This window comes from Heloderma suspectum, chromosome 5, assembly GCF_057233095.1.
Source record: "Heloderma suspectum isolate Gila_16-S chromosome 5, 16-S_ref, whole genome shotgun sequence".
Classification (NCBI taxonomy): domain Eukaryota; kingdom Metazoa; phylum Chordata; class Lepidosauria; order Squamata; family Helodermatidae; genus Heloderma; species Heloderma suspectum.
Genome location: NC_139462.1, coordinates 32,689,592 through 32,707,817, shown reverse-complemented (window position 1 = coordinate 32,707,817; position 18,226 = coordinate 32,689,592). Strand labels below are relative to the sequence as shown.

Here is an 18,226-nt window from a genome sequence, read left to right as displayed (position 1 = left end):
ACTTGGGGTCCCAATCCAGCTCTCCATGGTTACCTAATGGCTACACCCCTTTCCCCCAACCACCAATAGTTTGGTGGTTTCCAAGCTTTTGTGCAGGTTTTTTTCAATTCTGAAAGTATGAAATGCCCCTCCTAAGGCCTAGTTACTGGCAGTAAGAGCTTTAAGCTACAATAGACTGGCATTTTTGGCCCCACCTCTTTTGGCTTTGGTTCCACCCAGCACTGGAATGTGGCCCCTGAGAGCTTCTCCAAAATAGAATTTGGCCCATGGGCTGAAAGAGGTTCTGCAGTCTTTAGAGAAGGAGAGAAGAGCAGAGTAGGATGCTCGTAAACCCCGTTGAAGGGAATGGGAACTCCACAGGAGCAATATTCTGCCCTGAAAAATGACTCCTTCGTCCTCTGCCCTCCCACAGGCCATGCACTAGGACAGGTAAAAGGAAGCTCTTCCTCACTCTACTTACTTTTTTTGAACCATCCAGAGAACTTTAGCTATTGGGTGGTATAGAAATGAAATGAATAAATGAATAATCATTAGTCACAGGGGAAGCCTCATGGGCTTGATTCAGATTCAGGCTGTGCTAGGCCAACCTAGCCAAGCCAAGAAAAAAGCTGTTATTTCTGATCCCAGTTACAACTTTGCATGATGTGGAGAATTGCATGGATACTGCAGGATGCGCAGAAAGTGGAAAGGAAAATTATCTCCTCCTCTTTCATAATATTAGAACCGGGGTCAACCAAGAGTGGTGGGCGTGAAATAGAGTGGTGGGAGATTCAGGACAGATTAAAAAAAAAGTAGTCTTCACATAGCGCATAGATAAATTATGGAATTCAATACCACAAGATGTAGTGAAGGCTGCCAACTTGGATGGCTTTAAAGGGGGTTAGACAAATTCATGGAGAAAAAGGCTACCAATGGCTACTAGTCATGATGACTATGTATTCTTCCAGGATTAGAGGCAGTATGCCTCTCAATACCAGTTGCTGGGGAATATAAGTGGGAGGGTGCCACTGGGTTCATGTCCTGCTTGTGGGCTTCCCAGAAGCATTTGGTTGGTCATTGTGGGGACAGAATGCTGTACTAGACAGGCTTTAGGTCCAGTAAAGCTGGGGGTTTCTTATGTGCTTCGGAAGATGCCATCAGGACAGGGTCTGAATCCACCCCCCTCGACTTTCTCCCAACCCTTCCCCAAACTTCTGTGTCTGGCCACTCCTGCAGTTGTTGTGGCTGCTGCCACAACAGCCACTCTTTATTCTCCTCACATTACCTGGCTGTAAGTGGAGGCAGAGACAGGATTGGCCCTACCATTAGGCAGAGTGAAGCAACTGCTTCAGGCAGCAAGTACTGGGGGAAGGCGGGAGGCAGCAAGTCCCCCAGCCTTCCCCTCTCTTGGATAACATGTCTTCCACATATCTGTCCTGTACCCCTAAACTAGCCTGCTGCTCCTTCGGTGTTCTGTGCAGTTACCAGGGAGACGTAAGGCTCAACTGCCAATCTAGTCAGCTTCAGTACTTGGAATTGAGAGATGAACCATCTTGTCTTTTGCCTCAGGCAGCAATATGTATTGGGCCAGCCCTGGGCAGAGAGGTCTCTCCTTCTATCCACCTCTGGCATGTAGGCTGTTGCTGTATAGTTTCCTCAGGATACCTGAAAGACATTAGGTGCCCTAGAAAAAAGCGTGTTTCCTAGTGTCTGGCTCCTGGGTCATTGTCAGAGCAGCATTCTAGGATCAGGGAGTGTGATGCCTCCCTCCTTGCCTCCGCCGTCGCACCCGTCATTGACAAATAAGGGGAGAGCAGGGGAAGGGCTTCTTCTCTCGCTTGGAGTACAATCTGAGCTGGAGGAGAATCCTGGGAGTTATAATACTCACCTTGGATTGGAGGTATTACGAGTCGTCAAGATTTATATTGTGAACCAGGGTAAACGTCTTCTGCGGCACCATGACCAAGACATTAATTTATGGAATTTACTAGCACAGGTGGTGGTGACGGTTGCTAGCTAAGACCCAACGTAGATGTTCTGAATATGCATGATTGCTGCTGACCCATGTCTCTGACCCACATCTCCCCAGTAACATCTAGTAAAGGCTGCAGGTGTCAAGGCATAGAGATATTCAGAATTTCTTCTGGTTCACAATATAAATCTTGACGACTCGTAATACCTCCAATCCAAGGTGAGTATTATAACTCCCAGAATTCTCCTCCAGTTCAGATTGTACTCCCCTCTCCCCATCCTCTCATCAAATATGTCTAACATTTGCACACACATTTTACAATAAAGATAAATTATAATTTATGAGTACAGAGGTTGTTCACTTAAGTCTTTCAAAACAGACAGCTGGTTTCTGAATAAACAACCAAGGGGTGGGGTGGGGGAATCCGAAAAGGAGCACTAGCTTACGGCTGCAGTCTTAAACGTAATGAACACAACACATCTTACTTCTGAATAATCATGCACAGGATTGCTCTGTAACTCACAAACTCTATCTGGAAAAAGCCCAGAGCTAGGATAATACATGGAAAATCTATTTAGGAACATATACAATATGAACGCAATAGAAATACACTTTCCTGCTTTCATACTGTATGTGTTAATATATTTTCCATGTAACACCAAGATGTGATTGTATTCCAATTAAACAAAACATGCAACAGCATGCATACAAAAGGCCAATATCCACCAGGAATGACTACTCAGCCCATCTGCCCCCACCCCCCACCCCTTACAATGAATGGAAGTTGTCCAGGAACATAGTTGTGCACTGGCACAATTCTTCCAGTCCGCAGGGTTTACACAAATGATAGCTCCTCTTGGGTTGCACTAAAGATTCTTTGAGCCACCTTAGCATGGAATACTTCTGCATGTTTTATCAGCAACCCCTTTTAAAAAAACGGGTACCAGTAAAGTCAGGATCTCTCAACATTGGGTATGCTATGGAGTAAGATGGCTGATGACTGCAGCCTTAATACATGTATAAATAACCATTATTTGGATTTGTAATTTTTGAAAATGCCTATCAGAACCCAGGACTTTCGCATTTCCTGGTTAAAGAAACGGTGTATGTTTGCTGCATTCTTACTTTTAACACCTAAGTGATGCTTAGGGCCAAACTAGACGAGTGATTCATAATGGGATTATCTGCAATCTTTTTCTTTGGTGAAAAGCAGCTATGGGGGCTGAGGGAGGGGAGGCAGTTTAGAATGGGACTGTGACATTGAGGAAGGGGGCGGGATTAATCCTTTCCCTCTGTGCCACTTCCCTGACTTAAATTGTTGCCATTAACGCAGTGAAATTGCTAATAGAGGAAGAAAAGGACAGATACAGTACAAAGTGTCCTTTTCCCTCTCCAAGGCTAATAGCAGCTTTGAGCTCAGATTGAGTGATTTTAAGTTGCAGAAATTACTGGGGGGGGGGTTTGAAAAAAAACCCTCCCCCCCCAGCATTGTGGCAGCAATCCAAAGTGCCTCTGCCTCCCCAGCTACTTTTTTTTAAAACCAAAGAAAAAGAGTTTTGGAGTTCCGAGTATGGATCTGCCACATCACATCCAATTGGACCATCAGTGAGTGCCTGGAATTGCATCAAGTTGTATTCTTTCCTTAACTTGTTACAAAAAAAATCTCTTAAATATATGTAAATATGTAAACACAGAGCACACACACTTGAGACACGTTTCTGGGCCTCTTGAGGTTGATAGCAAAGTTCTCATAGACTTGTCACTTGAGCATCATAGATTCAGGCCCTAAGTTAACACAGCAGTATGGAAAGGTGACATCAGCCACAGTGTGGTCACATGAACAGTCGGATGCCTATTTCAAAACCAACTGTCTGAGGACTCAGACTCATCGTTGAAAACTTTCCTGCACATATGGGAGTTCTCTTGGTGAAGGGGGTATTCAGAACCTGACAGCAGCCTCACTTTTCCTTTCCGAGAGATGTAAGGTCTTCCAGATGGTAGGCTTTCATATTTAGTTATGTACTGCCTGCAAAATAAACCCAATGACATTACTATATAGCATAACTTGAGTAATTCTTCTTAATGATGAACCCAATAATGGTGTATGGTCATCTGGTGTATGGTGCTGCCCATCCAGCACTTTATCTGAATTTCATGCAGCCCTCAGCCTGATTTCAAAAGCCCTGCAAGCAATCAGTTCAGACCTCTGGCAAGAGCAATCTGTCCCTCTCCAGGCAGCCCACTGGGCAGAAAGGAAGAGGAAGAGAGAAGGGGGTGACAGAAAGGGGAGAGAGAAAAAGAGATGGCAGAAAGAGAGAGAAAGGGGTGTCACCAAGAGGGAGAAAAGGGTGGCAGAAAGAGACTGATGAAAGGGTGGCAGAAACAGAGAGATGAAAGGGGTGACATGAAAGGGGATGGCGGGGGGGGGGGAGAAATGGGTGGCAGAAAGAGAGAGATTAAAAGGCTCTGCCTACTTATGTCTCTGGCCCTGACCACTGCTGGTTTTGGCCCACTCACTGCTGGCATGCAGCCCTGACAGCATACCCCTGAGGAAATGCAGCCTTGACTGAAAAAAGGTTCTCCACTCCTGTTCCATACGTATATAAACCTGAGTTTTTATGACTTCATCACACTCTAGTGAGACCAAGAATCAAAACTCAGGATAGATGGGGTTAGGTAGATTAAAATACAGGCCTGTGCAGCTAGGATTATTTTCAGTTCTCAAGTTCAGGTCATGAGAGGCAGGCAGGAAGTTTAGACTCCTTTCACTTTCTCCTACAAGTGAAAGGTTGGCATTCGCTCCTACTTTAGTGTACCTTCCAAGGGTCCTTGCAGTGTACATCTTCTGGCCATGTACCAACCAACCACATTGTAAAAATCTATGGTACAGCCACATTTGGAAATAGCAATCCCCTTTTATTGCCTTCATGTCCAGCATGCAGGCTTGCAGGAGGCATCTGGTGAGCCACTCTGGGAAACAGGATACTGGCCATGATGGACCTCTGAGCTGGTCCAGCAGGGCTCTTTTTTAGATTCCTGCATCATACCAAGGAACAGATTCCAGGATGCAGATATGCAGGTGAAAGAGAGGGGCTTTGCTGATCTAGAGGCTTGATGGCATCCTCAGTGATTTCATGGGACAAAGTAAAAATGGGCTGCAACCTTGGTCAGAGTTAAGAGGTCATAACTGTCCTCTCACCCCAGTGTCTTTCACTCACATGCTGGAATTGCCATTGTAAAACACTGTGGAATCAATTTTGGTGAATGGCAGTATAAAAATATTATAAATAAATAAAATTAAATAGGACATGCCTAGCCCTTCAGCCTAGCCCAGTATATAGCTTAAATAATATATCAATACTGCACAGTTTTGTTTTTAAAAAGTAAGGCACCGGGGCTCTAGTCTAGGGATGTTCACACAAAAATCCTATGCTGTGCTATGCATAGTGGCAGAAAACCCAGGAAAGTAAAGGAAAGCCACAGTGGCACCCCCTTTAGTTACACTACAACGTCAACAAACTAGCAAAGGGCTGGATGCACCTGATCTTGTCTGATCTTGGAAGCTAAGCGGGGTCAGCCCTGGTTAGTACTTGGATGGGAAACCACCTGGGAATCAGGCATCCTGCACTGAGCAGGGGGTTGGACTTAATGGTCTTGTAGGCCCCTTCCAACCCTATGATTCTACGATTCTATGATTCTACAGCGTCAACCAACTACAGTGCCAACCTCTGATTCCTACCTGAATGGACTTTCAGTTTTTTCCATCTGTATGCACACTAAAAATGGATACTGTGAAAACTGCACTGTGGAGATAACGTCCAGTGTTGCTTCAATTTCAGAGACAGTTTCCATTCCAGCTTTCACAAAGGAGGCACCCACAACAATGTTGCCAACTATCGCCAGAGCTCCCCTGCAGGAAGAGATTGAGAAACGAGCAGGATGTCAATTACTAAATGGTGCTGCTGTCAGGAGCGCCCTAGCGGCCTCTTTCAGTCTACTCCAATAGCCAACTCAAGACACAGACAAAAGGATTCTTTTCAAGGCTTTAATCCTATTACAACTTAATGACTCTTTCAGATGCTAATCACCAGCGACTAAGCAAGGAACAGCAGAGTAGCCTATGCTCCGGGTTAGGCAGTTGGTCCCCGTTTGAAGGAGAATCACTTGCAGACCCTGAACTTATGGGCTAGGGAGAGTTCTTCCCTCTTTCCCTTGGGTCCATGGGACGCGACCGTTGCTTGCACGCCAAACGGGCACTACGCCTCCTTTCCACACCCTCCATCGCTCGTCACTCCCTGCATCTGCGTCGAGCATCTAGCAAGCCCCCCTCCGCACTCTCTCACTGCCAGGGTCACTATCTATCTCAGGAATGCTGGCAGGAGGAATCTCTGCCAGCTGCTGTGCCTGTGAGGGATGAGCGGGCTCCTCTCCCATGGATTGCTGTTCCTCCTCAGAATCAGAACTGCTCTGGGGTTCTACGGGCTCAGTTTCCACCCTGACAGCCGCAACACCTGAACAGCCCCTCCCTCCCTCCACCACCACTTAGGCAAGTGTCGCTATGTCATCGTGATGTCATCACAGCATGCCACTTCTCCCACCTCTCCCTCTCTCCACATCATTGGCTACTGCTGGCAGGAAAGCACCCAATTTTTATGACAACACAGCACAGTGTGGCTAGACAGTGCAGGGAGAGAACTCAGCAAGTGGCTGCAGCTCCCATCCAAGTGTCACATCTAATTCCTCTCTAAATTTCAATTTGAGAAGACCGTGTTGGGGGTTGGACTCGATGGCCTTGTAGGCCCCTTCCAACCCTACTATTCTATGATTCTATGATTCTATGTCAACTCTCTCAAATGGACTGAGAGGCTCCTCTTGCCAATATCATCTGAATGCCAAATAAGAACATCAAATGCTATAGAAAGAGGGGCTCTCAATAGTTGCCCCACAACTTCCTTTCCTCTGCCAACTGCGCAAAGGCCTGGCCTACAGCACCTTTCAGAGCCAGTGCAAGAGCTTTGGGGTAGCATAGTTTAATGGGCATTATTAGCCTTTATCTATTTGCAGTGCAATCCTAGGCTCCTACCCTACTCAGAAGTAAGCGCCACTGAGTTCAAAGGGGCTTGCTTCCAGGTAAGTACATATAGGTAAGTACTTAATGCTTCAACCAAACTCTCACTTGCACAGTTTTCAAGATCAAGCAGGCAAAACCAGCCCCCCAAAGAAATGTGATGTATTCCCTATTTCAAAGATGATTCCACATGACTATTTCTGTCTAAAACATGGTCATTATTTAAGATTGCCATGCTTTAATTGGGTTTCAGATCCCCATGTTGATAACATCATTTGATGCATTTCTCTAAATGATGCCCAAAGTTAGATAACTCACCGATTTTTAACATTGGTTTTGGATTCTCTGTACCAAAGGCTGAATTCCATTCCTCCTGAAACATCGATAGCCATGCCTCCCTGGAATTCAGTGCTGCAAGTCAGCCCAGATTGTAGCTGGGTGACCTAAGAGCAGAAAGGAGCACAATCAAACTATATTCCTTGTTTAATTAAATGCATGACATTCCTACTGTCCTTCCATCTTGTCAGGTGACAAGGCAACCATGGAACAACTCTGCTGATGACCAGTCAGAACCAGTCAGAAGTCTAAAAGAGCTATCCAAGGTGCAGAAGTACCTTGGATAGCTCCTTTAGAGTTCTGACTGGTTCTGACTGAAACCTGAAGCGGATTTACTGCCCAATTGCCCTTGGAGCCACTGCTTAGGACTGCTATCCATCCATTTTCTGGTCGAGAAAATGCACCTCACCCCACTCCATTTAAATGTTACATGTGAGAAAATGAAACAGCTTTTAAACTTGGCCATCACTGATCAGAAGGCTCCCTTGTCTCTCCTCTATAGTGCCTGTCACTCCTCGCCAGTATTACCCCACGTACACAGAAGAGCCACTACAGGAAGTGCCAGCTGTTTTCCTGCATAATTCGGCAAGAGCCACAATGCTGTGAGCAGGCAGGAGAGAGAGTTGCGTCCGCCCAGCTTTCTGCCATAACTGGGGCTCACAATTCTCAGTACTTTTTACAGCTGGGCTGGAACTCCATTGCACAGAGTCAATTTTGGAAGTTATAAGAGCTCAGGGTCAGAGCAAGTCATTTCATTTGAATGCTGATAGACAGCCAAGATTTTAAAGTTCACACAGCTTGCAAATCAGATTAACTTTATATATAGCCACCCAACATAGCATAAAAGAAAGTATGATGCAGCCCAAACCTCTGCCTGTTTACTGAGTGCAATGGGACTTACTCCCTAGTAATGGCGCATAGGCTTGCAGCCTAGCAATGCAACCCTATGTATATTTATTAGGAAGTTATTTGCACTGGGGACTTACCCTGGGTAAATGGAACATAATTGAAACCTTAGTCTACTTTTAAAAAATATCTATTTTTCTTTATTTATTGTTTACCATTATTTTTTGGTAAATTAAAAATTTTAGCAAGGGCAAGCATAAATAATAATAATATATACTGATGGCCACGCTTTAATCACAAGTTTATCTGTCTGCTCTATTTCTTTGTTTTGTTCTGTTCTGCATTGAAACCTCTTCCTCACTAGGTTTATTCAAAGGAAAGCAGAACCCAAGGTCAACGCTCAGCTCACACCCCCGGAGTTCTCAGAGAACTGAGAGCTTGGAGAATTGAGGTGACCAATTCTGCATGTCTGGGGAAGCAGCCTCTATGCACTGCTTGTGATATTATAACCCCACCTCCCCAAGGGCAATTTTTCAATTCTTTAAACATTGAGCTTAGAAAAAGAAAAGAAAAAGAGGATAAACTTGCAAGCAGCACCTAATTTATTTATTTTTAATGATGGACAGCCCACCGGAAGCAAGACGGACGAATCAATCAGCCTTCTGTTCAGTTACATCAATATCCCTGTCAAAGGCAGGGGGAACTTGGGTCACCCCATGGGGGAGAAAAACATGGTAGATCCTATTCTTAAGGAATATCTATCTGTATGCACACTGTAGATCCCCTCATCACTGTAGACCCCCTCATCCCTTGCTATCTATTCTCTGCTGCTATTACTAAGAGTTCTTCTACACAAGGTGGTTAATCTGCTGTATCTACTTTCAGTTTCGTTACAGAATTGAGATCCAAGTACTGCTCTCCCTTCTTGTAGTTCTTTATCTCTAAGCTGGATTTGAACTGGACAGCCCTTCAAAAAGAGTAGGCCACATGACCACCTTAACTCTGAGAGCTTTTCTACACGAGGCGGTTCATCTGCTATATCTACTTTCGGTTTCATCGCAGAATTGAGATCCAAGCACTACACAAAGAGCGATTCGTTTCCTGCTTTTCTCTTGCATAACCTCAATTACACAAGTGGGAAAAGCATTTTCTTTCACTTTCACAAATAATACCATATTTCCCCTGCTTTAAAAAAAAACCCCACTGAAAGTGCTGTTTAAAACCAAAAGTGAAACCGGAGGGTCATGTCACCTAAAGAACCAGTAAACAACTGTGAGTAGGGAACGATGAGCAGACAATAAATGCCTTGAGTAGAAAAGTTCTAAGAGACACAAACTGGTTGCCACTAAAGTCAATGGCACTTAAGAATCACTGAACAGTGTTGCTTCACAAAACACAAAACTCTTTCCTCTGATGATGATAACCATCTATGGCTACTTGACCTTTAAGAACTGATTATAGGTGGCAGAGCTCAAAATATTTGTCACTTGGCAGTCAGATGTACTTGGAGTGGGCTGAGGATTTATCTTTAGAAAGATGTGGGTTGAATAAAGCTTGTAAAATAAGACACTCATCCTGCCTTGACCATATGTGGTTAGTAGTTGCCATTATATTTAATTGTTCTTTACATCCAGTTGGAATAGGGGTATTTAGTTCAAAGTGTCAGGTTTATTTTGTTGGTGCATTATTTATTTTACTACATTTGTATCCCACTTTTCCTGCAAGGAGCTAAAGCTGTTATACTCCAGATGTGTTGATTACAACATACATGTTGGCTGAGGATGATGGGAGTTGCAGTTCAACATATCTGGAGGCCACCAAGTTGGGCAAGGCTGGTATGGTTCCCATCCAATCCAGTTGACCCTAACAACAACCCTGTGAGGTAGGTTAGGCTTACAGAGAAGGACTGGTCCAGAATCACCCAGTGAGGTTCATGGCTGAATGGGGATTTGAACCTGGGACTTCCCAGTGTTAGTCCAGCACGCTAACCACTATACCACACTCGGTGATGATGGCCGCTCCAAGCTTTCAAACAAACATATGCATTCTGTCTGTCCTAGATTTCCTGGCAAGTAACAACATAGATTGTTTCATAATAATAATAATAATAATAAAATTAATCAAGCTATTTGAAACAATCCAAGAGATAAAAGTCAGATGAACCAAGAGCGCAGTTTTATCTCTTGGTTCATCTGACTTTGATTGACAGACTGAACTGTCAGAACTGAATTTCTACACAAAAGGGTATTGTCGATTTACAGTGCAATCCTGTGGGCCAGGAATAGCTGCTGAGCAGAAGCTCTGTGGCTGGAAAGGGACATCTGTGCATCTCGAAAGCCACCCCCTCCAACCTCGGAGCCATTCCAAGTGTGGGGCAGCTCCACCACCCACCTTCCAAAGACAGAGAGACCAAAAAGGAGGCGTGCGAGAGATGGGACACTGGCCACTCTATGAAGTATCCTGTGTCCCCTTAGATCAGGGATGCCCTCCAAACATGGCCTCAAAGTTAGACGCTCATGGGGGAAGATGTAACTAATCCCAACCCCATGGAAGTCAGTGGCTGTGAGACACACTGGAAAACCCCCACCATGCCCGCCAAGCCTACGTCTGAAAAAAAACCCATTGGATATCTTGGAAGTCCCCAACCAATTGCAAAGAAGCCACACCTGTACACCACCAGCCAATCATAAAACAACTCCCCCTCCCAACATAAAACCAATGGCTGCAGGACTGTGCACTTTACCACCACCACACACACAAACACACAGAGCTGCCTGCATTTTTGGATTCTCCTTGGGGGTGTGGTCATGGGGGCTGTCATGATCAGGGCCAGCCCTCCCATTAGGCAGAATGAGACAGCCACCTCAGCCAGCAGATTTGGGGTGTCATGAAAGGGCAGCAAATGGTTAGTTATTTAATTTGTTATTGCATTTTTACTGCCAGGGATGGGAAGAGGTGCTTGTAGGGTTTTCTGCCTCATGTGCCAAAATAACTTGTCTGGCTTCGGGTACTATGCACCTTGACTTGAATGGGAGGGAGGCACCATTTGCTGCAATGCTTCAGGTACTGTCAGAATTGGATCGTCCTTTCCCTTCGCAATCAACTCCACAATAGACAAAGCTTCAGGCTAATACGACTTTATTTTGCTAGGGCCTAGTCTCTCTACAAATGCAGATTCAAAGAAGACTCTCAGGCTGTAAACAACTAATCAACAATCTCTAAGCAGAGGAGACGAACCAGAGGAAGAGAAACTTGCCAGCAGTTTGGCGTATGGACCTCCCAGCCAAGCTTGCTTTGCAGTGATGCCCCTCCCTTTAGGTGGCTCCCTCCTACTTTGGCTTCCAAGAGTGGCTATCTAGGCAGAGCGTCTGAGCCCTGCCCCGAACTTTTCCCGGTTTCCTTTGTGTCATGCCCTAGCGTCTCTCACGTCATGCCCCTCTTCCTCCTCCTCAGAAACTTGCATTCTCACAGTGGAGCAGGGAGCAGGGACTCTGTCTGGGCCATCTGTTAGTCAAGGTCTTGGGAGGACTCTCTTCCAGTGTTTTGACTCACTAGTGAGGGTCCTTCCCCCAGCCTCTGATCTAGCTGCTGCTCTGATTCAGAATCGGATCTGTCAGACATCTCAAGGTGCTTAGACGCATCCTTGACAGGTAGCATGATGTGTTAGGCCAGTCCTGATCATGATGAGTTCCTACACTTCAACATTTACCACAGCACAACATGTTAAACCAGGAATAATAAATTTTACATAAGCTTGGAAGAAGCTTAAGCATCCAGTATAGAGTGCTTACCTGTGAGTAATCTGACAGAAGGACGAGACCTTTCACCACATTTATGGGGTCTCCCGTGGCTGAGAACATTTTAGACATTAAATCGCCGTACCCTTGGAAAAAGGTAACAGGCCTAAGCTGAATATCAAACAGGATTGCTGACATGCCAGCGAAGGATTCCAGGTTTTCTTCACCCTCATCTGCTGATGCAGCTATAATGGATTCCAGGCCTTGAGCTTCAATCACCACCTACGAGGAGACAGTGACAGCTTGCATGACGAAGGGCTGGCTGACCAGTTGCACACAAACACATGCCATCCAGGCACGGATGAGACCCAGACCTGCTTAGCTTCAGCAAGGTTGCTGCATCATTTACTTTCAGACTATGCCCTATTTTTGTCTCAAGGGTGGCCAAATGAGGGGCAGGACAGGCTCCTCTTGGTAACCGTTTCATAGAAGAGGAAAAGAGACATGATAGCGGTGTTCAAACATAGGGATGTACAATTTTGTAAAAACCATTCCGTTGCGGTTTGCGGATTGTCAGATGCCTTTCATTCTATTGTCTGCTACTTGACAGAATTAGATTTTTTCCAGTTTCCCAAATTTGTGCAAATTCGCACTTGCGAAAATGTGCACTTTCATGCTTTAGCCTATGGGGGAAATGCACATTTTTGGCCAGTGTTTTTTTATTTTACATATTTCTCTATGACTAAATTTCAATACAATTCTGGAAAGTAAAAAAAACCCAACAGTCTGCAAGTCCTGTGGGACTCAGGAAAAGCCAGTCCACTACGGAATCCGTGGGTTCGATTCATAGAAATCCAAACTCATTTGATCCCGTTGCAGATTTCTCCGTTATCCCTATTCAAATATCTGAAGGGCTGTCAGGCAGAAGGTGGAGCAGACTTGTTCTCTGTTGCTCCAGAGGCCAAGACTAGAACCAATGGGTGGAAATTGAAGCCAATTTTGGCTAAACATTAGGAGAAACTTCCTAATGGTAAGAGTTGCTCAACAGTGGGACAGACTGCCTTGGGAGGTGGTGGGTTCTCATTTGAAGGAGGGAATTAAACAGGGACTAGATGGCCATCTGTCAGGAGTGCTATAGATGCATCCTGCAGTGCAGAGCCTGCATTGAAGATGAGGGGTAGTTGGACTAGATGACCTCCATGTTCCCTTCCAATTCCATTATTCTATTATTCTATCAAAGTTTGATAGGTACAACTTGGCACTCCAGGATGAAAAGGCTGCAGCTGCTCAAATTCCCTCTTCTATCCCAACTATTAAGGATACAGAAGGCTTGTTCTCTTTTGCATCTAGCCACCCTCTCTCGGTCTTTCCTGGTTAAAAAAAAAAACTTTAAAAAATAAAGAAAAATAAAAATGGATAGTGGTGATGCTACTGCTGCAACAAACCTTAGGTCAAGGCACACCATTAAGGGAGGAGCCAAAACTACATGATGGAGCACATCCTCTGTGCACAGAGGGTCCCAGGTTCAATCGGTGGCATCTCTATTCAAAAAATTCAGGCGATGGGAAAGACCTCTGCCTGAGACCCTGGACAGCCTCTGCCGGTCAGAATGAACAGTTGTGAGCTAGATGAACAATAAGGCCTGGTTCACACATAACACTTAGCCATGGTGTGATTTACTGAAATCTAGCTTGTTGAGGTGTCTGAACCCATCCCCACAAACAAATCATGCTGTGTTAACCAGCTACAAACCACAAACAGAACCCATGGTTTGTTGTTGGCTTACGAAGTCTGGCTTGTTTAAACCATGGCTTGTTATGATGTCTGAATCTAGAACTGTGAGTTATCCCTGGCTTGTTTGCACTGCTGTTTGCCCTGAAACAGAGGCACTCAGCAAGAGCAGCCTGAAAATGAAACTGCTTTGAAGGCTGGCAAAATGAACGGGAAAGAAACAAGCCAGAAATAGGGAAAACAAGTTGCAGTTTGTTTGTTTGTCTGCAAGAAAATTCATAGCTAAAGCAACAAACCATAGTTAACACAAACCATGGCTAAGCATTATGTGATATATAATGCTTAGCCATAGTCTGACCTGTTATAAAGCAACTTTTCCTATGTTCTTGCTTGAGGATCTTGACCCTACCAGCTATTTCATCACACTGGCTCTTGGTATAATGAAATGGTCCAACCAAGTTGTGTTTGGTCCAAGGGGAAGAGCTAAGCTGTTGTTGCTGAGTTATTACTCCAGCAGTGCATGGGACTTACCTGGCTGGCATGAAGCTGAGTGTATTTATTGAAAAGAAATATATTCATGTTACTTCTTCTTAAGATGCCAGAGCCAGAGTAGAGGATGTCAAGGCTATATGTGGATGACACATCTGGGCCACCTTGATTAAACAGAGGCACATGTTGTAAACATTCTTTTGGCATAACTGAGCATCAAGAAATATCAATGAAATTGGCTATCTAGTTTGTTAGTTACGTACGTGTTAGGTACCCAGAGAAGGCTGAGGAAGAGCCTGTCTTTGAGAATCGGTCATAGTTATGAATGAATGTGTCCTTCAGAGCTCTGCGGATCATTTTGCTGCAACACACAAAAAAAGTTTTTAATCAGGAGACATTTGGTCTTCTGTAAGCAATTGTAACAGGGCCAACATGCTGGGAAAGGGAGGGTTTGTGTTGCCTCAATAGCATAATCAAAAGCCTACTGAAGCTATAAGATTAAAAGTAACATTGGCCTACAGATTTTAAAATTCCCCTACACTTAAATTGCTGAAATTCATGGATATTGATTCTGATCACTACATAGGGATCAATGAAGCTGAAACTGTTAGAGGGATCCTGACAACTCATATATATGTTCTGTCAAAAATGTATTAAAAATTAATTGATGAAATAAGCCTAAACTTTAGGCTTCAATCCTATGCACATTTACTCAGGAGTATGCCTCATTGAACATAATGGAACTTATTTTCAGTTAAACATGTGTAGGCTTGGGCTGCTCTACTAAACTAAACAGTGAAATCTTAAATCAGGTAAAATTGGTATTTCCCATTTCTTTTCTTTGCAGGCACAAAGCTCTTTTGTTAAAACTAAGTGACCAGATAGATATGCTTTAGTAGCAGTAATTGAAATAGAACTATTTGACCTGAAGTGCATTCTGAGCAATGAATTGTTCATCTGCTGTGTACGCTTGGTTTCTTCCTGGTTTCACAGGTCACATGGCAGACATACATTCTATGAAATGGAAGAATGGGCAGCATTTCCCCCCCGCTCCCCATGCTTCATATGAGCCTCCTGCCTTTTAAAGATAGTTTTGAACAGTTACATGTTCATTCATCTCTTCTTTGTTCATCCTTTGTTTTCTTTTTTTAAGGAAACTTTTTAAAAAATTGCAAAAATGCTCCAAGGACAGGGAGGGAAGGTGACATCACAACTGCTAGCCAAGCAGTGCTGTTCACACACAGGTTTTGCTGCAAAATTGTAGAACCACGGGGCTTTTTTTAGAGCTAGACCCTCTGAAAAAGTACATTTATGCTTAACATAGTGGGAGGTCTTCCAAATCAGTCCCACTGTTCTACAAATCAAATGTCACTTTTGTACAACACTACATACAGGCACGGGCAGATACATAAATAACAAATGAAACTTGATATACCTGGCAGGCATTTCAAAACGGAGAATGTCCTGGACTAGTGAAAGCATGTACTTATTCATTTCCAGTGGCAGCTCTCCAATGGAGAGCAGGAGGTTTTTTACTTCCATGAAGGAAGGATTGTTGCGGAAGATGATGGCAGCTGCTGTAGTGCGCACAGTCTTCTCGTGAACTTTACGATTCTGATGATAAATCCTGTTCATTGTTTTCTTCACCTAATTGGAATACAGTCTGGTCAGCTACATACACATAGTTGATAGCAGAAGGGGAGCAAAGAAAGATGGACCATCACCAACAAATAAGAATGCATGGGTTGCTGGCTTCTCAAACGACACCTTGCATGCAGCCAGTCCGGAACAAAGTTCACGAATATTATGTCAGGATCAGTAACCAGCTCAAACTCGAGGGGAAAGAATAATCAGGAGTAAACTCTGACAGACATGTAGCTTGTCCTGTGGAAAACAACTGATGGGAAAAATCATGTGTCTAGCCTACAAGCTGTAGGGTAATTGCTAGACACACTATCCACATGCAGGGCTTGCCCTACCATTAGGCAGAGTGCTGTAGCCACCTCAGGTGAAGATGCTGGGGGGAGAATAGCAGCAGCAGCACCCACACCCCTACCCCGGGCATTCCTCCTGAATCGCTCCAACGTGGATAAGATCAGATTGCACAAGTAAATTCATCATGGATAAATGCAACAAAAGGGGTGGGGGGGACAAAGCATGCATAGGATATTGCACCTTATATTTATCCCTGGCTCTACCTCAGTTTGACACAGCAGTGTGAGTTCTATCTACTGATAGAACGGTAGATAGAACAGTCTATCTACTGATGTGAAATAAAATGTTCCTTTAAAGACAATTCCATGTACGTTCAGGGGTACTATGGACCCTGATTTGGGACAAGGCACTATTTGCAACAGGCAGCAAAATGTCTTGGGTTGGCCCTGTCCACACAACTTCCTCTGATTCTTCCTTCCCTCCCCACCAGAAAGAACCTGATGCTATCTAGGCCTGTAAGCCCTAGCTAGGAAGAACTGTATCCAGGGTTTTGTGATAGGGATAAGGAGATGTCTCCTCTCCCCCAGTGCTCATTCCCACTCTGTCCTCAATTCTACTTGTCCAGGACCCTAGTGCAGCCTCCCCCACCCTTGGTCCCTCTGGATATGTTGGACTTCAACTCCCATCAGCCACACCAAGCATGGCCAAAGGTCAAGAATGCTGGGAATTTAGTCCAAAACATCTGGAGAGAACCAAGTTGGGGAAGGCTACCCTAGTGTTACCTTGCCCAGGGGTCCAAAATACCCATCAGTGAGGCTTCTTGGGAAAGACTTTGGGGCTGCTTTTAAAGCTGCTATATGGATACAGACCTTTTCTACACAAGGCTGTCAATCGGCTATTGATTTCCTACATCTACTTTTGGTTTTGTCACAGACTTGAGATCTGAGCACTACACGAGGAGCGTTTCCTTTCCTGCTTTTCCACTACATAACCCTCTAGGTGGCACTGTGGTATAGCAGAACAACGCAAATGCACATGAGGAAAGCATGCTTTCTTTCGCTTTCACAATTAAATGCCGCATTTTCCCTCCTCTAAAAAACTTGCTGAACGTGATGGTTAAACACAGAAGCAAAACTGGAGGGTGACAACGTTGTCTAAAGAACAATAAACCACTGTGAGTGGGGAATGCCAAGTGCATGATAAATGCCTCATATAGAAAAATTCACAGAAAGAAATAAAGTGATAAAACAGAGTATGATGAAAACAATGCTTGCTATTTAAATGAGTGGGCAGAAGACAGTGGGCCTCAATATTTGAAAGATCCTCTTGCACTTTCTTCTCCTTGTGGGATCTTTTTTTACCTCACTGGTGATGGAAGAGTGGTCATATCTCTGCAGAGCAGAAGCAGCAACATTGCTGATGGGTCCTTCTCCTGACTCGGCATATTTCAGAAGCACCGGAATAGCTTCAGGCAAAAGGGCATTCTTCAGTGCCAGAAGGTAGACCTTCACGTCCTCAGCCTTCTCTGCCCTGTTCAAGCCTCCAAATATCAGTTTCTTGGCTTCCACGACAGCCTGGAAAACAAATGTTGCCACTTTCTAAGTCATTGTCCTAGTCCTACTGAAAAAAGAATCCGCACCACTGTGTATTAATCATGCCCTGCACAGTAGATTGGGATCGACTGGTTGGTCTCCGAGTGATTTTTGCAGTAGCTCAGCAAGTGTTTTGACTCCCCATCGTTTAAAAATAATTACAAGAAAAAGCCTTTTCACTCCTAAAGTAGGGTGCTGAAATCAAGGAAGGTTGGGGGGAAATAGAAGTAGAGTTGTGTGTGAAAGGATTTATGTGTGAACTCTGATTCAGTACTGCAGACATTTAAGCATATGCTCGGAGGCACCTTCTTTTGCACTCCGGTGTCCACCTTCCTGGGCTACTATTTTGCACCAGGCTCTGGTTGGCAGACTTTGGGATTCTAGTGTAAAACAAAGTAGATCTTGTAAGCCTAAGATCTGCTCACCCCTGCTCTAGAGAAACGTGGGAAAGCTGGCGTAACGGGGGCATTGAAGAAGCCTAGGAATCAAGACATATGCTTGTGTGCATGTATGGATGCATGCATGCATGCATGAATGAATA

The 18,226-nt window shown here is 44.5% G+C and overlaps 1 protein-coding gene across 1 annotated transcript in view; it reads right to left on the bottom strand.

The window, feature by feature from the left end:
• Positions 1–2,273: 2,273 nt before the first annotated feature.
• Positions 2,274–18,226, bottom strand: part of MTTP (microsomal triglyceride transfer protein) — a 52,897-nt gene continuing 36,944 nt past the window's right edge. The window contains exons 11-18 of the mRNA XM_084855707.1: positions 17,455–17,667; positions 15,594–15,805; positions 14,422–14,519; positions 14,201–14,322; positions 11,993–12,220; positions 7,338–7,462; positions 5,691–5,861; positions 2,274–3,977 (exon numbers count right to left, since the gene is read on the bottom strand). Coding sequence (XP_084711833.1) covers positions 3,809–3,977; positions 5,691–5,861; positions 7,338–7,462; positions 11,993–12,220; positions 14,201–14,322; positions 14,422–14,519; positions 15,594–15,805; positions 17,455–17,667 — 1,338 coding nt within the window. The 3' untranslated portion in view covers positions 2,274–3,808. The remainder of the gene's footprint in view (positions 3,978–5,690; positions 5,862–7,337; positions 7,463–11,992; positions 12,221–14,200; positions 14,323–14,421; positions 14,520–15,593; positions 15,806–17,454; positions 17,668–18,226) is intronic.